We start from the raw sequence: 20,757 nt of genomic DNA on the forward strand, positions 1-20,757 counted from the left end.
AAAACATGGTAAAATGTTGGGAGAGAAATGCAGATGACCCCAAAGGACCAGAGAAAACTGGATAAAATGCCGAACACAGCAGGAAAGGAGTTGCTTGGAAAACAACTCTTGGAAAACGACTAAGGTCGATCCTAGGATCAGACGGATGTAAACATGGAACAGCAAACCAGCTTCAAAGGCAGGCAACCCTTTTTAAAGTCAGGCATCAACAGAGGTTTTCTCTGAGAAGCACCGAAGATTGTAGGGTCCACAGCTTCTCCCAACACCCCATTAAAGAACTGATCACCTTTAATTGGGGCTGGTAAGTATGCATGTGTGAGTGAATGAACTATAGTTTAGCTAATATTTAGGGTGTAACAATAAACTGATGAACTAAATCCAGCTGGTGTCCGGGATCTGTTTTCTTTTTGGGACTTGTATTAGCCTATCCGAAGCAATACTCCTAATTAAAGGTGACCCCCTTAATAATTGGTCACAGTGGTGGTTGCTCTTTATTGCCTTTCTGTTGAGGCTTGATAATACACAATTTTTACAGAAAGGGTAAATTGATTTGTGCGCAACTGCAATATTGCAGGTATAATATTCCACATATAAAATGGTAACTTGCATAATCTGGTCCTCGATTATACACACATTGATTTGTGCAGAAGTTGTTTAGAAAATCAGGATATTTTGAGATAGTCTGCAGATATCTACAAAGATAGGCCAGAAATAAAGGGCTTGGTTTTGAACATCGTTATCAAATTACATCTTATTCAAGCCAATGAAGTTGTATGGTGGTATCAGAATGGATTAATGCCATCATCTATTGAGGAACGTACTTGTTCATGATGAATGTGACAGATCATACAATATTTATCATTGCTATTTATTCTTTAAATTATTATTTTATAATCTCTTCAGCTAATTTTTAGCATCTATTTTGCTAAAAAATCTCTATTTTAAGAAATTGGCCTAATAATTTACCAAGCTTTTCCACTGTGGTGTTTTCAGATCCAGATGAGGTAATATATGATGATGTACCAAGAGAAAATTCAGACTCTGAACCAGGTATGTTTTGAAATTCTACTTTTTTGACTTAATAATTCCATTATTTACTACATTTCCAGTAGTAAATGTAGTGCACAAGAAACTACACAATCATCCATGTTTGTTCTTATTTCATATCTTATTCTGGCATATCTAGGTCTTTCTTCTGGGTCTTTGCCACTATGTTCAGAGCTTTGCAAATGTAAAACATTTGTGTCTCTCTGTCATAATTGTTTCTGCACTTATTATTTTGTTATCTTACAGTGCATTTGTAAACATGTTTACTCAGGAGCAAGTCCAACGGTTTCCAATTAGGCTGCTTCTTTAGTAGGTGTGTTTAGGATTGCAGCCTTATACTGTTTAGCCTGACCCCTAAATTCTAGAATATTTGCATTCCTTGTGTCATTAATGGTAAATGTTTTGTGTCATGAATGATAGCATGTGCAAAGGATGCAGGCATGGGAAAGAGAAGTGCACATGCAGATGGATGACTTCTTCTCACAATACATATGATAGCAGCTCTATTTAAGAGTGTTTGAAATTTTTCCTGAGCTTGCAAATCAAAAAGCCTAATTTTATGACATTGGCATTTGTTAACTAGAACACACTATTCAGTTCATGCAGTACTGAATAACCAAACTCTGTGTGCCTCTGTCCCTCCATAGTGATGATCCAGCTGCTTCTCCTTTTATAATCTGATCCAACAAAGAAATATGTACATGGATATTATATGAGAAATTATGTGGTAAATGTACACAAACCATTAAGTAATGTTTATGTCCAGAGAGTGCAAAAGAAATAAACTTGTGAAAACTGAATGTATTGAAACAGATTTGCTTATTTGAGAGACTTTATAATAAATGGAAATATAGAATAACAGAGTATGGAGTAATAGAAAGAAAGAGATAGGTCACACCTACAAATCTGTAAGGCCTTGTATGGATGGACCTGAGTATATTTGTCCATAAGATAAAGACCAGAAAGTTGACCTTCTCCTCCTTTTTGTTTGTGTCTTTTAAATTTATTTGTAGAATTTACAGTATGCAAGAGATTCCATTCTAAAAGTGCCTAAATACTATGATTTGTTATATGATAAAAGACAAGTTGTTTTTTAAATCTTTTGCTAATGTTTACATCCTGTGTTAAAAATTGCAGTTGTTCCTTGTAATGCTTTACCTCTTCAACATATCAGTGGTTCTGAGACATTTCTTTTCTAACAGGATTTCTAATGAATCTGAACTTTTAGAGTGTAACAAAACTATATTTTGCTTATTAATGCATGCAGAGGAGATGATATATGATGATGTTGAGAACGGCGAGGAAGGTGGAAATAGCTCTCTCGAATATGGGTGGAGTTCAAGTGAGTTTGAAAGCTATGAAGAACAAAGTGACTCAGAGTGTAAAAATGGCATGCCCAGTCCCTTTCTGCGTGGCAACCACAGGAAACAAGTATGTAGCTCTATGGCAGCAATTGCCAAGTCTATGACATGCTTTCAAGCAATGCCTAAGTTTTATGTTGTCCAGTTTTTCTCATGGATCCAATTACAAACCACAAATGCTATAACTTTAAAATGAAAGAGGAAAAGAAAATCCAGGCAAAATGAAAAGGAAGTTGATAAAACACATACAAATAAAGTTTTAAAATGTGATGTTTATCTTCTGTGAGCTCTTATAGTTGTCTGTCTTCTTAAAAAATCTGCTTACATCCTATAGGTAGCAGTATTGTATAAGCAATGTGACTCCTCATACCAGACTTGTAAAACAGGATACTTTTAGACTAGTTTCAGGAAAAAAATCACAAACTTACTAGGCTGTATAGTGGTAGTTCCCTCTATTAAATATAATATCTGTCCCATGCCACAAAGACAATCAAGTTTGGTTCATTCTTCATTTATAGGAAGCTGTAACAGCCAGCTGATGTTGCCCATAGTGCATTAGTGTAGTTTGATCAATCAATCTTTATTGCAGTCATAGACCCTTTAGTGTAGTTTACAGCAGCTGGTGAAACTTCTACAATGGGGATATAAATAACTTTAAATTCTATGCTAAGTCTACAGGAGGGGGGGCATCATTTTAAACATTTTTAAATACAGAAAGCTCCAGAACTGGGTTTTGTAGAAATCCTGAAAAATGCTCATGTGTTAAGTGTAAACCCTTTTTTTGTTAACCCCAACTTTAAAAACAAGTTATCAAGATATGAACAAAGTCTTTTTTTCCCTTTCCCTTTTTTTAACCTAGCAAAATTGTATTAGTTCAAATGAAGATTCATTGTTCTGCCCATTTGGAAAGCTTGTCTTGTCAATGAATTGTAAGCCCACTACTGAGTTTAATAAAAGCAGATGATTGCTACCCCTCCTACTGGTTAAAAACCCTTTCCTTATCTGGCTGCCAGCATGCATGATGCAGCTCAAGCACTTTAGTGTAAAGTTTAAGATTGTATCTTTTTGTATGCTATAGCTTTCTCATGACCTAACCCGTTTAAAGGAGCACTATGAGAAAAAGATGAAAGATTTGATGGCAAACACGGTGGGAGCAGTAGAGATTCAGCAACTAAAGCAAAAACATGAGCTGAAGGTAGTGTAGTTGATTTTTGTAACAAGATAAATGTTAACATGATTGTTCTTCAAACACAGTGAATGTGTGGGTTAAGGTTTGATGGGAAAAATTGGACAGTATGTATTGAAACCGTGCTGTCTGTATTGCCATTGGTCTTAAAAGAACATTGTCAAGGACTTTAATGTGAGCTAACCTCTCTTTGCCCTGATGCTTATACTGTAACACTTAGAAAATTAAATGGGTTTTTTTTCCTTATTGATTTTTAGCTCTGATGTTGCAGTCTGATCTATACAGATGTGTCATGGCTAGAGACAGCTGAAATGTTGGAGGTGTTATTCCCTGGCAGGATCATTTAAGTCTTAGCCCTTTTGGATTTTATAATTATGATATGAATTGGGTTGTGTTTTTGTTTTTTTCAGCTCAAACACATTCTAGTATGAGGAAAATTGGAAACATCAGTATAGTTCTTACGTACGAGCACAATTGTAGCACAGTTTTCTTCTATTAGTGGAGTCAAGGAGCAGCCAGTTTTCAGTTTAGGAGAAGAAGATGGGAGTTGGGAGGATGCATGCAAATACAGGCAATGATTTAGGGGATCATTGCAGGATCCTCTTTCTAGATCCATTCCCTCAGGCATTCTGAACTATGCCTGTGAAGGGCAAACCCTGTCTCCTCACCATGAGCATGCAGGACAGGAACTGGATCATTTACTTTGATTTTAATTTAGGCTAGCAGTTCACCACTACAGAACTTCAAGTAGCTATATTCCTGTTGGGGGAAAATAAGATAAATATTTTTATTATTTTAAACCTAAGGAGTATAATGCAACAGTGGTTAAGGAATACAATTCTATAGCTGGCTTTTGAGTATATTTTAAACTTGTTGGCAGACAATGGTGTGTCAGCATCAAGAGAACAGAGTGCTGAAAATATACAAGAAAACCCAAAAGAACCCACCACCATCTAACCACCAGATACTTAAGTAAAAAAAGTATGCATGGAACGTAAAAAAAAACTATCAACATAGTAAATAATGAAAATATATAATATCTCTAAAAACCATGGGGTGGAAAATTAGTACAGAAAAACATTTAATTGACACTCTCTTATAACAGACTAGTGACATTAAGCCCGTTACATTAACGGGCACTAGTTGCAGCAATGGCAGGAGCCAGCGCCCCAGCCCAGCGGGCTTCCCGAGTGTGTGCGCCTCCAGGCCCCAGAAGCGCTGCAGCCAAGACAGCGAGCAGCCCCTCCCTCCCCTTCTTCCCCCGCGGTCGATGGCTCCCCAGGCAGAGCGCAAAGCTGGGGAGGAGCAGGAGGTGCAGCAGCAGCTGCTCGCTTTCGCCGGAGTGCAGCCGCTGCCAACGGGGCCGGAGTAGCAGCAAAGGCGGGAGGAGAAGGAGGAGGAGTGGGGGCGGGAAGGAAGGGCCTGGTTGTTGCTCCCGCTGCTGCTCGGCCCTCCCGGCTCCAGCCATGTCAAGCTGGCCCACTGCCGCCTGTGGCCTCGGTCGGGTCGGGCCTGCCGCCGCCTCTGTCCCTCCGCCCCAGTCTCCAGCCAGGCCACCTCTGTTCCCCCACGACTCCCCCTCCTGGCCCTGTCAGCCCTCGCCGCCTCCTCCCGGCTCCCCCCGCCGCCTCCTCCCCCCACCCAGCCGTCCGGCGTTGGCGGCGGCCGCTTGTCCTCGGCGCAGCCGCCCGCTGCGGCTGCTTCTCCTCAGCCTGCCGCTGCTCCTCCCCCTGCCCGGCAGCGGCCGCTTCTCCTCGGCCCGCTGCGGCCGCTTCTCCTCGGCCCGCCGCTGATCCTTCTCCCGGTCCCAACATGGCCGCCTGATGCCGGTGGTCATGTCTCCCTCGGTGTGTTCTGGGCATGCGCTCTGCGCATGCCCAGAACAGCCGAGGGAGACACGGACACACGCCAAGCACTTTATTGACACGGACGCACACCAAGCATTTTATTATAGAGGATTAATATAGACAATATGTGTGAAATAGTAAAAGCACTTGAAAAACATTGACATCCGCCACATACGTATATCCTCCTTTTTTTCCTCCAAATACGTTTTGGCCTATAGTAGGTCTTCCTCAGTGGCACTATTACAAGAATCCTTATAGACTCCAAGCAGCAGTTATGCTCTCATATGGAGCCAGATGTTTGGTTTGCAATTACTAAGATTTCAAATGATCTCTATAAAGAAATAATATAATATCTCAATACATAAATAACTACATGTGAAGAGCACCACTAATACAAATACACAAACTACCATAATCATCCCATAGTGCAAACAAACATGAAGCATGCATGTTTTTAGCATGCATATTTATAGCATGTTTAACGCATTTGGAGAAAAAAGGAAGTATATTCCCTATATGTGGCTTGCGGTGGATGTCAGTGCCCCAGAAATTGAATTTTATATGATCATCTGATTTAAGGACAACTGGAATTTCCTTCACTTCACATTGGACTTAAAGTTACTGGAAAGTTTGACTTACAGAGAACTGACCGGCAAGTCATGATATTTTTTGCATATTCATTTTGGGGATCTTGGCAGCAAGGCTGATTGGGAAAAAAATTATTCTACTAATCTGTGGTTTTATATTCATGTTTTTCATGCGCATTTACTATTTCACACATATTGTCTATATTAATGTGTTATAAGAGAGTGTTGACTAAATGGCTTTTCTATACTACTTTCCCATCCCATGGTTTTTAGAGATATTATATATTTTCATTATTTACAATATTGATCGGTTTTTTACCTTCCATGCATACATTTTTACTTAAGTATCTAGGTGGTTAGATGGTGGTGGGTTCTTTTGGGTTTTCTTGTGTGTTAGGTTGAACCCACCCAGGTCTTTTTTCAGTTTTTGAGTGCTGAAAATATGATATTTCATTTTTAACTCAGATTAGATGACGTTTTCAGGTTCTATTAAGGGTAAAAAATAATCACAATTAATCAGAACATATACATACATTGCACACCTGTTTTTATAGTATACAGAAGTCTGTGAAATACAGGAACCAAAAGGATTAAGATACTGTATACCGAAGGAGACACATCTTTATATAACAAAGGACTATTGTCTGTATTTTCTGCAACTTGACTGTGCTTTTTCAAGGGCAATTATTTGCATGCAGTTCCTGCTACATTTTAAAGCCATTGAATTCTACTTTTTATTATTCACTGAATTTGTAGAATGTGTTTTGTCTCTCTCTTGCAGATGCAGAAACTCATGAGGGCTGCTAGAGAAGGCACCAAAGATGGACTGGAAAAAACAAAAGCTGCTGTAAAGAAGGGTCGCTCATTCATTAGAACCAAATCATTTATTGGTCAAGGTATGATTTTAAGTAGTGCATATTAATTGTCATTGGTGTACGCATTTTAAAAAATGGCTAGTTGTATTAATATTTGCATTATATCCTATACTTCCTCCAATGAGCTCAAGGTAAGCTGGTGTCAATGAGGGTGGTTTAATCTACTTCATCCTACCCCCTTCAGTGGATTTAGGATATTGTGATTGAGGAAGACAGGGCCCATGTCAGACATTTACTTTTCATAGATAATGCAACTCACCTCATAGGCCAGCTAAATATTTGCATGAGCTTGTTCTTGCCAAATCAAGTAGGGCATCTGGCTTGGCACGCTTGAATGGGCTGCTCTCAGCTCTCTTAGAGGGTCGCCATCTCGGAATTCCTTTCGTTCAGTGGTCGTGCCTGTGTCGGTCAGGAGTGGTTGAGACAGCTGATCATGTGTTGCTTCACTGTTTATTTTATAGAGATATTCAGTTAGCATTTTTGTCACCTATTTTGTCTAGATTCCCAGGTAGGTCAGCAGCCTTTTATGTGTCTCTCCTTTTGTCTGACAGTGATATTAATGTTTCCACCAAGATGGCAAAGTTTTGCTACACTGCAGGCTGTGTAAGGAAGCAATTGGTAAAATCATGACTGTCAATTGTACTATATATTGTTATTAGTGGTGTGCAAACAGGTTCGACGTGGAATGTTGTTATATAGTAAATGGTGTTTTGTAAGAAAGTGCTGGCAGAATCATGATTGCAGGAGGCTACTGCTTATTTATTGTGTAGTATTTTTATCTGGTCAATGCCTAAAATAAAGATTCCATTCCATTCCATTCCATCCTACCTTATGAGTTAGGCTCAGCTGAGTCAGAGTGGCTGACAGTGAGCTTCAGAGCTGGGCTTTTGAACTCTTGATTTTTGTAGCCAGGGTCCCAAAGTCCAAGACTGGCTCTTTTATAGGGCATGCATGTGAAACATCTCAAGGATTATAAGCCTCCTGGAAGCAATTATAAGGCGTGAGATATATGGAGAATTGATAAGTTGTCAAATGCCGCTTGACTAGGATCAGTATTAAAATGGATTCATTCTGAAAAAAACCGTACTACATCAGTAATACCCCAGTACCCTTATTTTCCCTTCCAAATCTATCTCACATGTCAAAAAGATGCTTTAGTAAACTGATTTCTATCAGTTTTTGCCAGGATATACCACATGGTGGTGAGAAATGTAGCAGTTTTCTTATTGCTTCAAAATACTAATATGTGTGTGTGTGTGTGTGTGTGTATAGCTGCATCTTTCTGGGATCTAGATAATACTAGTATGGAATTCTGTTTGCAGCTTTATGCAATGCAAGACATAAAATTCTAAAGTGACAGATCAAGGGACATGGGTCTGAAACTTATTCCAATAAAAATAGCATCCCAGGAAGGATGCTGCTAATCATGAAGATATATGAACCTCCCAGCCAAGATATTGATGGGGGTTATTTGACCTTCACTAGCTTAAAAATTGGCTGAGTTGTTTTTTATACAGTCATTGCACTTGACTTTCCTTTGTGGAAGGTCATGGGTTTTTCTGATAGATTAATTACATGAGATTCTGATCTGTGCACAGATAACTGTTTAGAATAAATGCTTGTCATGGAGCTTTCATGTGAGTGTACAGAGTTATATGTAGTGCCAGTCTATAACCAGAACCTCTATTCATAACTGGAACCTGCAAATGGGCATAGCTCCCCAGTGCATGTACAAAATTTATATCTCTAGCCTTTTCTACCATAAAAACATAAGTAACACTGTTGGGGCCAATTCATACTTTCTCTCTCTATATTACATGGGTACCTTGCATGTCTCCCTGTGATCACTATTGAGTGGAAGGGAGACGTGCATAAAACATATGGTGGATATGCAGCAGAGAAGAACTATTGATTATGGTTCCTTAGTGCATATTACTGTACCTATATTTAACCCTTAGTCAAAATTTGGGTGACTTTCCCCTGCTCGAATGGGGTGCAGTCCATCTCAGTTTCAACAAAGCTAAGGATTAAATATGTGTCTCTGCACTTTAATGTTGTCCACTACAGCCAATAGTGGACTGTTATGTGTTGCTGCGATACATCTACCTACATTGTGAGATTTGCCCTAAACCTATAATGTGTGAAGTGGCCTTAAGAATATCCACATTTGCCAGTTTCTCCCCTCCCAACCCTGCCCCAATTGACTTCTAAACCATGCTGTTTTGTATGACCCGCAACTGTTTCTCGTGCAGTTACTTCTTTAATAGGTAGAAGTTGGGTGTGTGGGGGAAGCAAGGTGCAAAATAACAAACACAAGGTTATTGCTTGATGGGGGTGCTCAAGGAAAAGCTTTATGCATTTTTATATATAATCAGTGCTCTTTTGTTAGGCAAGAATGACACTGAAAGCCATCTCCTGACAAGTTTTAATATTACTTTTTGATGAAGTAAAAGCACTCTGATGTGACTTATGGCTAGCTGTGTTGCTTCTGAATGAGCACAAATGTTACCCCTATTCAGATGATAGCAAGGCCAAGCCCATACATTATTTTATTTATTTATTTATTTATTTATTTAACATTTTATATCCCGCTCTTCCTCCAAGGAGCCCAGAGCGGTGTACTACATACTTGAGTTTCTCTTTCACAACAAACCTGTGAAGTAAGTTAGACTGAGAGAGAAGTGACTGGCCCAGAGTCACCCAGCTAGTATCATGGCTGAATGGGGATTTGAACTCGGGTCTCTCCGGTCCTAGTCCAGCACTCTAACCACTACACCCCGCTGGCTCCACATGGTTACAAGTGCACATGGTACATGTACACCACCACATGGTTACAAGTGCCGAAGCAGGTCAGAAGTCCCGCCCTGGTGTGTCACTTACCCCATCTACCTCACTGCTCATGGTTACAGCAGTGGCATTTGTGTGAAGAGGGACATGCTGTAACTGTGAAGCCAGGTACTTTAGTCATTGGCAGCCTGGGAGATCCGGGCTACCTGTCACAGAAGTGCCTGCCCTCTTGGTTACAACTTGCCTCTATTTACACACATGCCACTTCTGTAACCGTGATTGGTGAGGTGGATGGGGTAAGCGACATGCCAGGGTGGGACTTCTGACTCCCTTTGGCACTTGTCACTGTGTATGGGCTTTGTTTTGCTAATGTCTGAATAGGGCTTATGATGAGCTCACATGCTGTACCTCCAATGGCTTTCAGAGCCTCTTTCTGTGTGGATTAACATTCAGAGGAAATCTTCAAGGTATGAACATTGCAGATACATTTACATCATTGTGATTTGTAAAAGAATAAAGATAAATATGGGAATTGGATATGACCTCGAGCGATAATGCTGATACAGCTTAGAGATGCTGCCGTTAATCTTATCTGAAGACTAGACATGTCATTATCCTGTTCTATAATATACATGTGGTGAAAGCTTTAACTTCTAGCCATTTGAACTATTTCTAGACCATAGATCAACTTGTCTGGAAGAAGAGGAGCTGTTTATTGATGTGGACTGTGTGCACACAGAGGCAATAATGACTCCCATGCCTGATGGATTATCACAACAACAGGTTTGTGCATTGGATGTGGCTGAAACCTAGACCAAACCCTTTTAAGTCTCTCTGTATGAACCATTTGCAGAATGAGTGACACAATATATACATTGCTTTTAACGAGTATGTTGGTTGATTTGTCTTTTTACAAAAATAAGATAGCGACTGAATTAGTTTGATATGCTTGATTGAAGAAAAGCAAAGTCCTGATGTGTGTTGAATTCCCTGGGGCAGTTCTTCAGGGGAAACTGAAATATAGCTTAGTTGCATAAATCTGTATAATATTTCATTCAACTCGCTTCAGGCAGCATGTTAATATATGTATTAAAATTTGACATGTTTATTTCCTGTGGTGGTAGTGCTAATGTTACTATAAAGTCTAGGCTTTCAAATGGTGGAGTCAAAACAGCCTCATTAAATAGAATGCAGCCCCCCCTCCACCATTCGCTGTCTCACAAGAACAGCCCTGCTGGATCAGGCCAAAGGCCTATCTAGTCCAGCATCCTGTTGCCCACAGTGGCCCACCTTTTGGGAAGCCCACGAGCAGGAGATGAAAGCTTGCCCCCTCTCCTGCTGTTCCTCCCCTGCAACTGGTATTCAGAGGCATGCTATGTTTGAACCTGTGCCCTATAGCCATCCAGACCAGCAGCCATCAATAGACCTGACCTCCATGAATTTGTCCAAATCCCATTTAATGCCATTCAAGCTAGTGGTCATCACCATATCCTGTGGCAGAGAATTCCAACTTTGTGCTATGTGAAAGAATGCTTCCCAGGGGTGTATATAATTGAGTGGATGGATTTTAAAAAAAAAACCCACCCACCCCCAGGTCCACCCCTCCCTATTTTCTTGATTATCTGCCTCACTCCAAGGGCCCACTAGGGAGAGGGGTGAACATGGGCCCCCTTTCTCCTAGCTACGCCCCTGGTGTGTGCTGCTTGTTTGTCCTATATTTCCTAGCAGTCAATTTCATGGAATGACCTTGGTTTTAGTGTTGAGAGGGAAGGAGAAAAACTTCTCTCTACCAAGTCTCTCTGCACCATGCATAGTTTTATAAACCTCTATCATGTCTCCGCTTAGTTGCCTTATTTGTCATGGTGTCACTCTTCCCAGTGGCTAGCAGCCTCCATTTTTATTTCTCAGAGGTTTTCTAGAAATATTTCTACAGGATGATGTAGGATCATTCCCAAGGAGCTTCTGGGAAATGAAAATGGCAGTTGCCTAAAGGAACACTGCAAACTGGTGGTACCAAAAAAAAAGTGACCAGTTTTTGCCTTGCTTAACTCTTCTGCTCCCCCCCACCCCACCCATTTAAACTGAAAGTTCTCAACTGAGGGCTTTTAGCTCAACCTCATAATAACTTGCCTCAAATTTCTCTCTCTAGATCTGGTAAGGCTCCACAGAGTGTTGCATCTACTTACATAATGCCTTCAGTAATGGTTCTGCCATTCTACACCCTGACAAGCCAACGTGTCTGTTTTCTTCCTTGTCCTGCTGTCACAATTTATTCACTAAAAACCTTCACTATAGTAATGTTTCTCTCCTCAACAGTCAATATTCACTGCCAATGGTATGTGGTAAGTGCTGTAGGCATATGAAAGCCAGTAGTGTCCATTCATTCAGACAGTGAAGATAATTTATCTTTAAAAGAGGATCCTGTTAAATAAATACAGAACTTACTACAGTTCCATTGGTCTTGAATGTAACAATCCATGTCAACATCAATTTTGGTGTTTCTATAACTCTTCTTCTACCTCATGATGAAGCATTGATTTTCCAGAGGTTGTTGCCAGTGTTTTGTACCTTGTGCATTCTTCACCAACTGTACAGCTTTACTAACAATTCTTTGTTTGCAAACCCTTGCAAAATGATTTTTTCCTTTACAAATAGTAACCGGGCACTTCTTATGCAAACAATTATTTAGACCATGTTTTCCTCCACACAACTTACAAAACAGCTCTAACTTCTTAAATCCTTCTTCACTTTAGATTTATTAATACTTTCCACAGCAGCTTCCACCATTCCCCCCACCCCCGAAACTCGAAAATTCTGCTAATCTACTTCTGCTGCTTGACATGGTGTCATAGCCCTATCTGTTGTCAGATTAGGGTCTTCCAACAGTCATCTACACAAACCAGCATCCAGAATGCCCAATGCAATTTGATTTCTTATTTAAGAGCCTTTCAGCTCTCCAGTTTTACAAGTTGCACTTTTAGCCCTTAGATCTGAGAGAAACATTCCAAATGTTGCTCCATCCTGTTGATACCTTGATCTAAATTTTTATTTCTCAACTGTCCCGTTGCTTTTAGGAAGACAGTACTCCTCAAATTTTGCCACCAAAGTCTCATAGCTAACTCTCTCCTCTGCTGACAGTTCAGATGAATTGTACAAGTTCAGAGCAACAGGTCCTGCAATATTCAGAAAAATTGCTGTTTTGTGCACATCTGGCTTGTCAGCTGATTGAGTGGTTATCAGAAATATCTTCAATTCCTGCTTTAATTTTAGACAGTCTGCAGCAACCTCAATGGAGCAAGAGAGACAATGGGCAGGAAGCCTTCGAATTATTTTCTATAATCATATATTCACAGTCACCATGTTGTGATTGTCTTTGTAACATTACAAGTTATATATGTATGTGAATGCAAATGATGTTTGTTTAAATGTAACAAAACATATGCAGTCATATCTTAAGAGATCAGTTACAACTGACAACTGAACAAAAATAACTCGGCTCAAGCTTGCACTAAGATGCCCTATTGCTTAAAGATACAGTAAAATTTAAATCATTACACACGACTGACTGCCTACTAGCTTATGCTTGATAGTATTACATACTTAATCAATGAAATGTCTTGTTTCAACCTGCACATGTGGTTACTTGCCACAGGGTGGCATGGTAGGATTCCTCGTTCTTTGTGCCTTTCCAGTGACGAAGGCAAGAAATGCTAGAGCACCAAATCATTTCGTCCAGAAAGATCTTTGTTTTCTGCACCTAAAGTAATTGTTTAAAGGCAAGTGGAACAAATTACTATCCACCTGCAACATTTTGTCATATTAAGTCATTACTTTCAGGGGCCATTGACTAAATTGTTTCCCCTTGAGACTAGTCACAGTATCCAGTAAAAATCTGCATCATAACAGTGAACTCAAAGCAAGTCTTTGGATGAGCGCTCTTGACACCATGGTTGTTGAGAGGGAGGGTTGGAGGGAGAGGACTAAGTATCCTCAGAAGTATAATTGTGTCCTTTTCTGCTTGTATACTCCCGACAAGCCTGTTGTTAAGTTGCTTTTCAATTTTATCATATAGATAAATAAAATGGGGGAGGGTGGAATCAGCCTGCTCATTTTGAAACCCCCTTATTATTGGCTGCTAGAATTCTGGCTCAAATTTAGTGAAAGAGTATACATAATCATTGGTTGAGTTGCTCATTTGTCACTGGATGCTCATTTACATTCTGACTGCTCAAGAATTGATGCACAGATGGGGATGCTTTCTGCTGACCTCAAGGGATGCAAAACAAGGGCCGTGAAATAATTTTTCAGATTTTGAAATGCCCAGGGACTTGCATATGGGGCAGTATTAAAATGTATTAAATAAATATTGGGCAGGGGAAAGCACAACAAGTTACGTTTTTCCTTATAAACGCTTGAAGATTATCACTTCTGGATCCAGCAGGGCTGTTCTTATGTTTTTATCCTTTCTGCTGCTCTCAGAATTGATCAGTGCTGGCTTTGGGCATAAAAGTGTATATCAGAGTACTTTCCTCCCTAGTTTATGCTTCCATTGTTCTCTCATCCTTTCTCTCCAACCCCAGTTAAAGATGGCAGATGCGTGAATGTTTAAGGTGCAAGTGGGCTAGCTTATAGGCCACCTAACTGATTTGAACCAAATTTGCTACAGGTGTAGGGACACATATGAATGGTCCAACCGCATTAATGGCTCTCCGTGATGTCGTCCACCCCATTTCAAGATGGTGGATGGTGAACATTTGAGACGCAAGTGGGCTAACTTGTGAGGATGTTGTCAATTAAGATTATAGTGAAAGGAAAGTAGGCAGGTTAGTTCTTTCCAGAACAAATTGTTTTGCTTGAGCTAGGGTAGAAAAAGTGCTCTGTCGTTCCTCTTTTGGTGAGGTAAGAAGTGCTTACTCCCATCCTGTTTTGAAGGCTACAAGCAGAACTCTCACATCCCTCTTTTATGTAATTTATTGGGAAATATATTCATATCAATTTGCTGGTCAATGACCGAATAAACTTATAACTTATAACTATTCATATCAATATGCCATGAGGCTGAAAGAGAAAAAGTTTGTTTCCCTTTCAGTCTCAGGCTGTGGTGAAAGGCAAGTGGCTTGCTGGTTGGCTCTTGCATTTCAGGAGCAAGGAGGACATTGTGCTTGCCCTCTACTGCCTCTCAGGTGCTCACAGGCAAGGCAGGGGGATAGATGGAGGGGAGGGGAGGGGCGGGGGTCTGACAAAATGTGGGAAAGTTTCTGAGTTCCAGTTCAACAGTTTTTGGTACTTACATCAGGTCTTCTGACAATTTTTATGACTGTTCAGATTGGAACTGACATTCCCCAGCATGAATAGGGCTGCTAAAGTTAAGGCCATTTGGTCATGCTGATGTAATGGTTCTCATAAATGTTTGTTTTGTGTGTTACCGTCATAAACCAACACATTTTTTTAAAAATTGAAAGTTAAACCGAGGCCCACTTCAGAGTTTGTACAGAACCATGGTTTAATCGTGATTCTGTGCGATGTTTCCATGTTCATGCTTAGGAGAGGTAGAAGATTTCTGCTTCTGATCCTGGTCTGGAATAAGCCAGGATCTCCCAGGATGTTCAAACCTGACAAATCCTGTTTTATTCTAACCAGAAGGTTCTCTCCCCCACCCCCGCCCTCAAACCAGTAAGCCAGGATATGAAACTGGGACTCAAATTCTGGAATAGAACAAGCAGAATTTGCCAGGTTCAGACATCATATGAAAACCTGGCTTGCATTAAGCCTGGATCAGATGTAGAAACATACTCCCTCTCTCTTGCAGGCCCAAGTTTGTGGGGACATTCTACAAAAACAGGATTAAACCATGTTTACATGCCTCTCCCATGCATCATGTGTTTTTTTAAAAGGCTCTTTTATTTTATGTGCACACTGGTTGGCATCCAGGCAAATGATGTGACAGTGAAAGAGCATTTTTCCACCATGCAAGGGAAATATTTATATACTGCTTTTCAGCAAAAATAAAAATAAAAAAATTCTCAGAGTGGTTTACATTGAGGGGAAAAGAATAAGATGGTTCCCTGTCTCTAAAGGGAACACAAATGGGAAAAGAAATACAAGGTAGTTACGAGCATCCACTGCTGCCAGTAAAAAGATGCTGTGCTGTATTAAATAGGGTCAGTTGCTCTCTCCTGATAAATATAAGAGAACCAGCCCTTAAAATGTATCTCTTTGCCCTGTAAGCAGGGGTTAAGATGGGGACTGACCTTGGTTTAGGACCCTATATATGGACTACCCTCCCAGGGAGGCTCACTTGGTGCAAGACTGGATGCATTTCTAGTGCTAGATGCCATCCTTCTAATTTGCCAAGGCTTTCCAGCATTTGATCTAAACACTGAGTTTTTAAACTGATACATTTTTATTGCTTGGTGTGATCTGTAACCGCCCCTCACCCCTAGTTTTGAAAAGTTAATCTTCTCTTGTTAAGGTTTACTGCATTTTATATTGCTTTTTTGATTATTGTGAGCCACCTTGAAGGTTGTATAAAATTGAAGGGTGGCATACACTTATTAAGCTATTTACCTGTTAAGCTAAAATAAGGTTAAATAGGTACTTGCACCTGTTCTGGATGTCTGACGCCACCCTCTGTCCTCTTCTGTGCTAAGAGTACAAACTGTATTTTAATAAAGCAGCAGGTCTCTTTTGGCTATGTGTGATGAGGGACTGTATCAGCCAGATTTCCAGAACATGCAGCTTCTCTATAATTGCTGTTGCCTAAGACTGTGGAGGTGAGTCTGAGTACAAGTAATGGAAGAAGAGGAAAATACAACAGAAGTTGCCATTGTTCATCTATGGTACATTTTCCTAGGGCCAGTTTCCATAATGCAACTGCTGGATAGAGACAGTAGCCCTGTTCGGATGTGACGCAAAAGGCGCTGTATCTGTGTGCATCAAAAGTGGGGGCAGAAGTCCCTCACCCCTGGCAGTACACCACTCACGGTTACAGCAGTGTTTGTCTGAAGAGGCGAATGCTGCATCCATGAAGGTAGGGTGTCGGCCTCCCAATCATGAAAATGCCTACCATCACGGTTTCATGTTCTCCTCTTTAGACTAACACTACTGTAACTGTGAGCGGCACACTGCTGGGACTGACAGACAGGCTGGGTGGGACTCCAAGGCTGTACGCGAGTACATCGTCTTTTGTGTCACATCTGAATAGGGCTACTGCTGCATCTACATCAGCACCATGTGGAGCCGTTTAAAGCCATCTCTCCCTTAATTGTGGCTAAAAGACCAGGAAGAGGCTGTATGATTGTGCACTTGCTCCCTTCAACTCCTCTCCTTCCAGAAGCCAACCCCTCCTGTTGCAACTGCAATAAATGGAAGAGATGTTGGCCAAGCTGTCTGAACTTGGGCTTGGAGAAATGTTTGTGGAGCTCAGAACCTATCCCCCAACAGAAGGTGTGAACTATTCAAGTCCCAAGAGTTTTTCACTGAGTTCTCTGCCTCTCCTGCAGCTCTCCTTCTTTTCTTCCCCTTTACTTAACTGGTCTTGGAAATGGGGCAGCAGCAGAATGAACAGAAGCACCGTGGTGCAAGGAGGGAAGTCTCCTTCCTCTGCCATACACGTACACGCACCAGGAAAAAAAGTGGTGGTACTGTTGCATGGGACCCAGGATGCTCTCCCCGCCCTCTTTTCCTTGGTTGTTATTCTGCAGCATACGACAGTAGAGTTGCAGTAAATCAAAAGAGCATCTTTTGTACTTAAATGCTCCTCAACTAATCATGGGTTGACCTTTGTTAAAAAATAACTGATTATGAGAGAAGTTGGTTAAACTATAGCTGTTCTCAGATGAACACTCTTAAATCTGGGTACATTGGACACAGGTTCAGCTCTGAACATATTCCTACATTATGCTGAATGTAGGTACAGCAGTGCATTTCCTAACTGTTCCCTGCATTTGAAGGACCTGTACCCAGGTCATTTTTAAAAATGAATGCAAGTACAGTTATTCACACACATATTTATGAGCATACAGACATCTACATGTAGATACAACATAATGTATGAATAGGGCTACAGTATAATAAATGTCACATGATTAAGGTCTGTGCTGAAAAATTCCTTAGTTGCATTTCTCAGGATGATTTTGTGTGTTTGTGTTTTGTTTAACAGGTGGTCAGACGATATATTTTAAGTGCTGTGGTTGACAGTGAGAAGAATTATGTGGATGCTCTCAAAAGGATTCTAGAGGTAACAATGCCTTCTGCTTTTTCAGATTTTCAAAAGTAAATAGATGAGTTTTGTTTGAAAAAAGTGATACAAATATTATATGGTTTGCTTGTAATTTTTAATGTATTTGTTTTTCATTTTCAACTTTAATTTGAACTGTTTTATGACATGTTTAATTACATGATATATGTATTTTAATAACAGCAATATGAGAAGCCTCTTTCAGAGATGGATCCAAAATTACTGAGTGAAAGAAAACTAAAGATGGTATTTTATCGAATTAAGGAAATTCTTCAGTGCCACTCAATGTTTCAAATAGCACTGGCCAGTCGCGTCTCTGAGTGGGATTCTGTTGAAATGATTGGAGATGTCTTTGTGGCATCAGTAAGTAAGCCTTGATTGGGTAGGGGGCTGGTACATGTGAATGGGTACTTAGAGTTCTATCTCTTAGGTGGTGATGGATGTAGACACACAAACACAGACACACGCATTCCTGTTCAGTTTGGAATTGGACTTGCTAGAAAAATTGGACTCATCACCCTCAAATAAAACAAGTGTCTCTGTTTCATTGCAAGTTCAGTTCAGATCCACCTGGTTACAGCATCACGAGTGTAACAGGGTCCAAACACCTCGTCCCAACTTCCACTTGCAAGCCCATTTAGTTTGTTTCACTGCCCCTTTTCCAACAGCAGCAGAGGATAGCAACCTTCTGGCCCCTGCTGGAGGAATGCTGCCACAGCAGAGGGCCATTTGCTAAGGGTGTTGGAGTCCTTTATATGGATGCCGAGTGCTCTGGCACAGCTGCACCTTCCAGGATCTCTGCGACACTGCACAGCAGCAAACACCAGAGAGGTAGGTTTAGAGGCCTCCAGTTAGCCCTTCCTGTCAATGCCAGGCCAGTTAAGCAGAAGGCAGCAGAGAGGATTTCTTCTTTTACTTGGATTATAGTCCAAGATGAAGAAGAACTCAGGCGGCTGTAATGCTTGCCTCAGAGTGAAGGGATTTATTGTTTGTTACATTTATATTTCATCATTCTTCCATGGAATTCAGTTCATGGAGTTCAAGGCAACATATATGGGGTCCCCAGCCAGCCTTCCATTTTGCACTGACTAGACCCAGACCAGCATGTTAACTGCATCATATACCTGAAGGCCATTAGGAGCTGCTAAGGTTCATATTCCAATCCAAGAAATTGCAAACCTTGACAGCATCAGTGGTCCTATGTCCTCCCGCGGATGCCTTTTGCTCTCTGTTCCTGAATGATTAATGTCCTGAAATACATCCTGTTATGCTTCAGAGCTGGTTTTGACAGACTTATAGTATCATGACGTCTGTGACACAGAGGGAAGTGTTATTTTAAGGGCAGTTGGTGAACTGGGGGAATCTTGTCTAAGAAAGAGAGATGTGGCTGAGCTAGGGTGTATAATTCATGCAAATACTTAGTTAATGCTTTTAATAAAAATTCTATCAGGATAATAGAGTTATCCCGTGTTTGGGTGGTGTGTTTGGTGGTGGTTTATTTTTATTTTTTAAAGAGACTAAAATATTCATGCTGAATACTCTGTTGAAAGCTTAGAAGCCTCTAGTGGTTGTAGGTCCTAAATTGAAACTAAATCTTGAATTTCCTGTGTTCTTGTTTTTAACTTCAGTTTTCCAAATCTATGGTGCTAGATGCTTATAGTGAGTATGTAAACAATTTTAGCACTGCTGTGGGGATTCTCAAGAAAACATGTGCCACAAAGCCTGCCTTCCTTGAATTTTTAAAGGTGAGTGCATTTGGGTTACAGAATCCTAAGTAGAGGTGGAAAACTGGGTCTTTATAAGCTGGATCTGGATTTTCATATTGAGCAGAAGTGGGACTAGATGACCTTTAGTATATTGGTGCAAGGTTATGGTGACTGTTACTGGATGAATGTGAACTCTCTGTCCTATTAGAAGGCTGTTATTGGACAGGTTCTGAACTGATATTTGTTGGAGATGCAGCTCCTGATGGCATCAGCTCTTAGCACCAGCAAGCCTACTGACCACTAGGGGCATTAGGGTAGAGACAGTCACTAAGGGCATTCTCCCTCTGACCATGCTTTCTCTGCTACGATTCCCCTTTTGGTAGACTGATCATCTCAGGTTTCATTCTCTTACCTGGAGAGAGAGAGAGACTTCCTCCTTCTCCCTCTCCTCTTCCTGTGTGTAACTAGCAGCAAGGCATGTAGGCCTTATCTATCTTCCTGATGGATTTCCTATATTAACTTCTTTATTTAGAACTTTAACTCCAGGCAATATTAATTAGCAGTGCTCTCCTTACCTGCACACTTTTGCTGCAGCTGGGATAGATAAAGAAATCTCCCCTCCAAGCTCTCTAACAATATTTAGTTCAGGTTTTTAAGTGTGTTGTCACTTCATAGATCATTAAAATAATGCTAATTATAAACTTTGCATTCATCCTAACTGAAACCTAGATGGTAACCTGAGAAGTATGTGTAGGAACATGGGATTTTGAGTATGTATGAGATACCATAAGTCCTAGGAGAAATGCAACCTCAAGAAGACTGCCATGATTAGAGTAGTCCCATCTAGGATAGGGGTGTGCATGGAACTAGCTGGTACGGTTTGGTTCAAGTCTAAACTGGATTGGGTCAGTTCAGTCTGGCACCCCCTCAACCCCCCCCCAGGTTTGGTGGGGGGGTGAGCTTTTTTTTTTTAATTTGCCCTCTCTGGGGGGATGCTCAGAGGCGGGGGGTGTCCCGCGGAGGTTCCCTCTCCCCGATGGCCTCCCATCCATGCAAAACCAGCCTGTTTCCGCCGTTCTTCGGCCCATTTGGGCCTTCCCCCTGGCACGGCTGTCATTTTAG

The 20,757-nt window shown here is 40.9% G+C and overlaps 1 protein-coding gene across 9 annotated transcripts in view; it reads left to right on the forward strand.

Moving 5' to 3' along the window:
• The window catches only part of ARHGEF10 (Rho guanine nucleotide exchange factor 10), a 141,229-nt gene that overhangs the window by 35,411 nt on the left and 85,061 nt on the right, over positions 1–20,757 (forward strand). For 6 of the 9 annotated variants that reach the window (XM_053286169.1, XM_053286170.1, XM_053286172.1 and 3 more), the window contains 8 exons: positions 994–1,050; positions 2,315–2,478; positions 3,487–3,603; positions 6,810–6,924; positions 10,367–10,473; positions 17,852–17,929; positions 18,113–18,292; positions 19,558–19,674. In XM_053286169.1, coding sequence (XP_053142144.1) covers positions 994–1,050; positions 2,315–2,478; positions 3,487–3,603; positions 6,810–6,924; positions 10,367–10,473; positions 17,852–17,929; positions 18,113–18,292; positions 19,558–19,674 — 935 coding nt within the window. The remainder of the gene's footprint in view (positions 1–993; positions 1,051–2,314; positions 2,479–3,486; positions 3,604–6,809; positions 6,925–10,366; positions 10,474–17,851; positions 17,930–18,112; positions 18,293–19,557; positions 19,675–20,757) is intronic. The other 3 variants (XM_053286174.1, XM_053286177.1, XM_053286176.1) reach the window with 2 other exon arrangements.

This window comes from Hemicordylus capensis, chromosome 1, assembly GCF_027244095.1.
Source record: "Hemicordylus capensis ecotype Gifberg chromosome 1, rHemCap1.1.pri, whole genome shotgun sequence".
NCBI lineage: Eukaryota > Metazoa > Chordata > Lepidosauria > Squamata > Cordylidae > Hemicordylus > Hemicordylus capensis.